Genomic DNA, 6,026 nt, shown 5'->3' on the forward strand with positions numbered 1-6,026 from the left:
ACAAATATACTCATAACATTGATTAATTAATGGAGACGTTCTCTCGAAGCAAGAAATAATATGTTCTCAACGGTAATCAATAGAACCTGAAAGTTATCAAAATGGATCAGTGGTCGGGTCGTCAAAGCTCCTTTGCACTATCATCATCATTAGAAGAATGAGTATCGTCTTTAAATGTGAAAATGAGTTAATTGACCCTTTATAATTTAAAATAGAATAAAATGACCTTTCAAAGACTTCTTGTGTGTTATTTGTGAAAAAAATATAAAATTATAAACAAATCTGTAAAGAACTAAAAATCAATTGACCAGCTATTTGCATACTTTAATTTTAGGGAAGGGGTCAAATTTACTCCTATACTTTTTGAAATCGTTCATATTTAACCTTTATTTTAAGTTTTTAAAATAAATTTGCCATCGTCGTTGGCTTATGATCAAATATGCCCCTTTGTCCTAAAAGAATTAACGGTACGGACAAAGTATAAAGATAAATTTGACCATTTCCTCAAAGTACAGGGGATAAATAGTTCTTCAACATGCTCTTTGTTTGTTAGAGTCAAATTATAGATATATCTCCAAAATCTTTATTGCCTTGTGTTTATGTTGTAGCTATCAAATGTATACATTTTTCACTCCATGTTTGCTCTCTTAAATATAATTTCTGTTATTTTTCTTTTGTCAATATATTTCTTCAAGTAAAGTCATCCAGGCGACTTACTTTACTTATCTTTCAAAGTATAGTTAATTAAGCTTCAAGTTTAGATAATAAAAGATTCATATTAAATATTAAACTAATTTTCTTGAAGTTCATACTAAAAACTAATAGTAATAAAATATTATGAGAGAAACCTTTCATTTTATTAAAATAAAAATACTATCGCCGAATCACATAATAAAACTAAAACTATAAATATTTCTATCGCATGATTAAAATTAAAACTATAAATATTTCTATCGCATGATTAAACCACTTAGATAACATCACAATCCACTAATTGGTTCTTTCTTTCGTCTCACTAATTATATGTTATAACCTATCGTATTTACTCCAAATTGGTGGACTAACCCTTGCAAACTTTTCATAGTACTATTTTTATACAACTCACAATATTTTGATTGAAGATGCTTTTTTCATTTACTCTGGTACTCCCTCAGTCTTAAATACTTGTCATGTTTTTCATTTACATACCCCTTAAAAAATATTAATTAAGAAGCGTATTTTATCTTGATTTATATTTTAAAATATACTCTCTCTCATTAAATATTCACTCTATTTATGTAATAGAATTAACATGTTTGTACTCTTTGGGTTGGTTTGGTATGATGAATAAGCAAAAATAGTGATGAGCTAAAAATTTAGTACCACTTGATCCTTTGTTTGGTTACTAAATGTGGGATAAGTCATCCTAATATTAAAAAAAAGTAATGAAATAACTTATACCCATATGAGGGTGGAATAACTAATTTTGAAATTAGTTATTTCTAACCAAAAGAGCCCTTTAAAAATAATTACTATTAAGGATAAAATGAAAAAAATAAGATAAAATTATATGACAAGTAAACATTTTGTACGTAGTTGAAGTCTAAGAAGATGTGCATAAATGAGCATATTGTAAATTGAGAAAATAAGATATAGAAATGGGTAGGGAGGTAAGTGAGAGTTGTGTAGAGAGTTTACTAACAGAGATCGTGTCTTCATACTGTAATGGCTTTTACGCCGATAAACCTGAACTCGCCGCTCGTCGGATCGAAGCCATTGGTTTTCAGGTCGGCCATCAACTTTCCGAAAGGTAACCCCAAACCCTAATTCCGCCTATTCATCATTATATATAGTGGTAATTTGCTAGTATCTCCGGTCTCAATTTATGTGGCACAGTTGGAATTTCGAGAGTTTTTTCTTTGACCGGATAAATTATTTTAAGTTGTTAATTATTGTGATTTATTCCACTTTTACCTAATTTTATTTGGCATGACACTAAATCTGTGCATTTACTGGAATATATTGAGGATTCAAGTGCGTAGAGAACAATAATTGATCGGCATAGATAATTTTACAGTGGTAATTTGGTGTATTTACTACCCTACTTACTGCCTCACATGATCTGATTTTTGGGGTTAACTTTTGGATCTCTGACCTAATAATTTCTAATTTTATTTGGCATGACACAAAATTTGTACATTTACTGTAACATTGAGGATTCAAATGCCTAGACAACAATAATTGATCATTTTGTAACGGTAATTTGGTGTATTTTGCTACTATCTCCGTCCCAATTTATGTGACACAGTTGAAATTTCGAGAGTCAATCCGAGTTTTTTCTTTATCCGGAGTTTCTTTATATGCATTTGAAGTTGTTGAAGATTCAACTGCCTAGACAACAATAGTTGAAGTTGATTCGTGTAGATTATTTTATTTGGTGTATTTACTAGTACTCTACTACTTCATGATGTGATTTTTGGGGATAAATCTCATGTTTGCAACAGAGATTTGAGTATGCTTAGTCTCATGACTGTACTATTAGGCTTCGAACTAGGTAATATGTCAGTATATATCTACATTTTAACGACAGAGAAGAATACTTGCTAATTTTATTTGGCATGACACAAAACTTGTGCATTTACTGGAATATTGAAGAGTCAAGTGCTAACTTGGTGTATTTACTACTCTACTTGTCTGTCCTAATGGCATAGTTGGAATTTCTCGAGTCATTATTTAGATAACGGAAAAGGTTCAAATAAGCCATCGAACTATCGAAAATGGCTCATCTATGCCACTCGTCAATAGTTTGGCTCATTTATGCCATCGCCATTACCAAAATGGCTCATTCGTGCCATTTTTCATTAATTTGGGTCGGGTTTTAATTAATTTGGGATTTATTATTGGACTGGTTTAATTAAACAACGTGGACCTCTAATTGGAGGTTATGTGTCATATCTGATATTGTAAAACCGGTGTTAATAAAAAATGTCATGAATGAGTCATTTTGGTAACGGCGATGGCATAGATGAGCCAAACTATTGATGAGTGGCATAAATGAGCCATTTCCGATAGTTCAATGGCATATTTGAGCCTTTTCCGTTAGATAATGTTTACATCTTCCTACTTTGATTTAATAAATCATTATTTAGATTAGAATCTATCCTCGTAAGTTTCCTTAGATCTATCTTTTTCTTTTAATTAGAGATAACCTTTACTGTTCCAAGAGTCCAGCTTGAGCTGGGTTCTCTATTCTATCAGTAGGACCCATTTGCTCTTGTTTGACACAGTTGACTTGATGAATAATAGTCGATGAATTCATCTCATTATCCTATTTCTCTCTATTCTTTAACCTTTCTCCCTTCTTCCTGCTAGGTGCTACATTAGTTTATTTTTGAGAGTGTTGTGTGAAGGTATCTTTTATATCGGGGATTAAGATCAGTGATGTTGTAAGCATACATAACTTGGTAGGCTGAAACTCTAGGCTTCATCTTTCATGTTTTGTCATTTCTTTTGCTTCTATTGAGTTCACGGACTTCTGTGGCTTGTCATCCAAAGTTGCGACCCCAAAGACTGTTAATATACTGTGTCTTCAAAAAAAAAAAAAAAAAAAAAAACCTGTTCATGTACTGAGTTCTAGTTTGAAGTGTAATTTAGTCTCTGGATTGTGTTGAGCCGTATTTAAGTTTTTCTGCAGGGAGTGTGGCTTTTAGTTGAGAATATCTGTCACTCTATCTTGATCTCAGTATGATTAAACACTGCTCAATATTACTAAGTCGGACCATGTGTTACCTTTCATGTTTTACTTTCTGTACTACCTCTTATATAATTATTTTTGCTAGGTATACCATGGATAAGCCCCGGTTCACTGATCATCTGGAGGCTATCAAATTCATATGTAAGGACTTCTGGTCTGAGGTCTTCAAGAAGCAAATAGATAACCTGAAGACAAATCACAGAGTAAGTTTGAATTTGTGCCGTTGCTGCTTAAGAAATAGTGATATCTAACTCCTGTTCCTGTAGGGCACCTTTGTGTTACAAGACAATCGTTTTCGTTGGCTGTCGCGGATGTCAGTTGATCCTTCTATAGACACTCTTGCTTCTATTCAAGACCCTTCAGCCATGGCTGAAAACAAAGCTGCACAAGCCATAGGAATGCATCTCTATTTCCCATGTGGAATCATAAGGGGAGCACTTTCAAACCTTGGAATTCCTTGTGCAGTTTCTGCAGATATATCTAATCTTCCTGCTTGTAAGTCTCTTCATTTTAGCTTCTATTATTCCCTTAACTGGAGGAAACTAAGAGCTCCATTTGTATAGAGAAGTGGGCGGGCAAGAAATCTTATCTGATCGGTAATTTTCCCATTGTTTACTTTTGCCTACATCTTGGGCACAATGAGCACTCAAAGTCCAAGACACTCAAAGGTCATACTTTAATTATTAATTAGATAAAGATATCTCAAGACATTTTCACATCACTGTCCTGGCCATTTGGGGGAAGCCTTAATTAGAAACTGGATGGTGACAGATAAATTAAACTATAAGGTAGATTTAAGTGGAAGATTTAAATTTCCTGTTCACTAAGTATTTCTCTGTTTCAATATATGATCACCGGGTAACTGAAATGTCTGACTTGTGTAGTTGTGCAAACTACTTGTTCGAATTACTCGTGTAGAAATTTAAACTAGTATATATATAGACTCCTTATTTATTTTATAAATCAAAATATTTTCATTTAATTTCACACCAAGCTGATGTCTATGGTAGAGGTATTTTTATTATTTAAAAAAATCCATCTAACTGTCTATTAAAAGGGCATATTTTGTATACATAAAAAATGCAAATGACAAAGAAAATCCCTATTATCTTTAGTTGTTTCTAGACAAATTTGAAGACCCATTGTTTCTCACGTTCCAGTTGTACGGAGGATTTGGTCATAATTATGTGCTTTGTTGGGGTTCTGATGTTACAGGTTCGTTTGTGATAAGAATAAAGGCATGATGGGCTTTTGCAAGAAGAGTATATTATCCAAAGGTTTCATGAGCCATTTCTTGTGCTTAGCATGTTCAACTCTCTCACATGAATGTCCTGTATTATGTTATGACTTTAGACTCTAAAGAACTGGAATTTTTCAGAGGAATGGAGTTTTTCACATATGAGACAAACATTGTATAGGTATTCTGAGTACAAGCTCTCTTCTTCATGATACTGCAAATTTCTACGTGGACTCCTCTTACTAGCAAACTTCTTGATACAAATTATCTTCAGGTTTTATGATCCATTTCTGTTCGCAATATGTTCAATATCTCACATGAGTGTCATGAATGTCCGGTATTGTGTTATGAATTTAAAGAACTATAGTTTTTCCGAAGAACGAAGGTTTTTATCATATGAGACACATTGTATAGGTCTTCTGAATACAAACGTTCTCCTTCATGATACAGTGAACTTCATGCCACATCTTTCTCCTTGCTTTATCAAACTGGCTTTCCAGCTTCTTTGGCATAGGGTACAGGGACATTACATTAGTAGGATAGTGTCAATGACACTGTTGACACCCCCCACCCCCCCAAAAAAAAAAACCCAAACCCCAACCAATAGGTAGGTACTGTTTCTTGTGGGTTGCTAATCTTCTCCACCTTATCTATCACTCTTTGCCATATAATTGCACTTCTGGCATTTAGAGGCTTGCTCATGTATGTTGTTGGGTTCTCACCTACTCCCCAGTCCAAAATACTTGCCACTTATTGTATGTCTCAGCCTCCAATCTCAATTTAAACGTAGTCAAGAACTGTCTCAAATTTTAATAGTAGAGGTCTGATATACCTCCTCTAAGTCCAAATAGAAACAGGGTATGGTCTGCATATCGCAAATATGACTAATTTCCACATTTTCATTTGTATCTTTTTTTTTTGGTAAAGTAATAAAATTCATTAGTAAAACATCAAGAAGATGCAAGGTTACAGATGGGAAAAGCTGGCAGGCTTGGCAAAACCTGTAGAACAATCTAAAGATATCCTATCTCTACTGAACTAGAGAAAAGGAGCTGA

At 33.4% G+C, this 6,026-nt stretch overlaps 1 protein-coding gene across 1 annotated transcript; it reads left to right on the top strand.

Moving 5' to 3' along the window:
- The first annotated feature begins 1,559 nt into the window (after positions 1-1,559).
- Positions 1,560-5,257, top strand: LOC132627446 (uncharacterized). The gene is made up of 4 exons (XM_060342795.1): positions 1,560-1,789; positions 3,819-3,936; positions 4,000-4,228; positions 4,949-5,257. The coding sequence occupies exons 1-4, from the start codon at positions 1,638-1,640 to the stop codon at positions 4,975-4,977; spliced, it is 528 nt and encodes a 175-aa protein (XP_060198778.1). The 5' UTR covers positions 1,560-1,637; the 3' UTR covers positions 4,978-5,257.
- Positions 5,258-6,026: the final 769 nt, after the last annotated feature.

The sequence above is a fragment of the Lycium barbarum genome, chromosome 2 (assembly GCF_019175385.1).
Source record: "Lycium barbarum isolate Lr01 chromosome 2, ASM1917538v2, whole genome shotgun sequence".
Taxonomy (NCBI): domain Eukaryota; kingdom Viridiplantae; phylum Streptophyta; class Magnoliopsida; order Solanales; family Solanaceae; genus Lycium; species Lycium barbarum.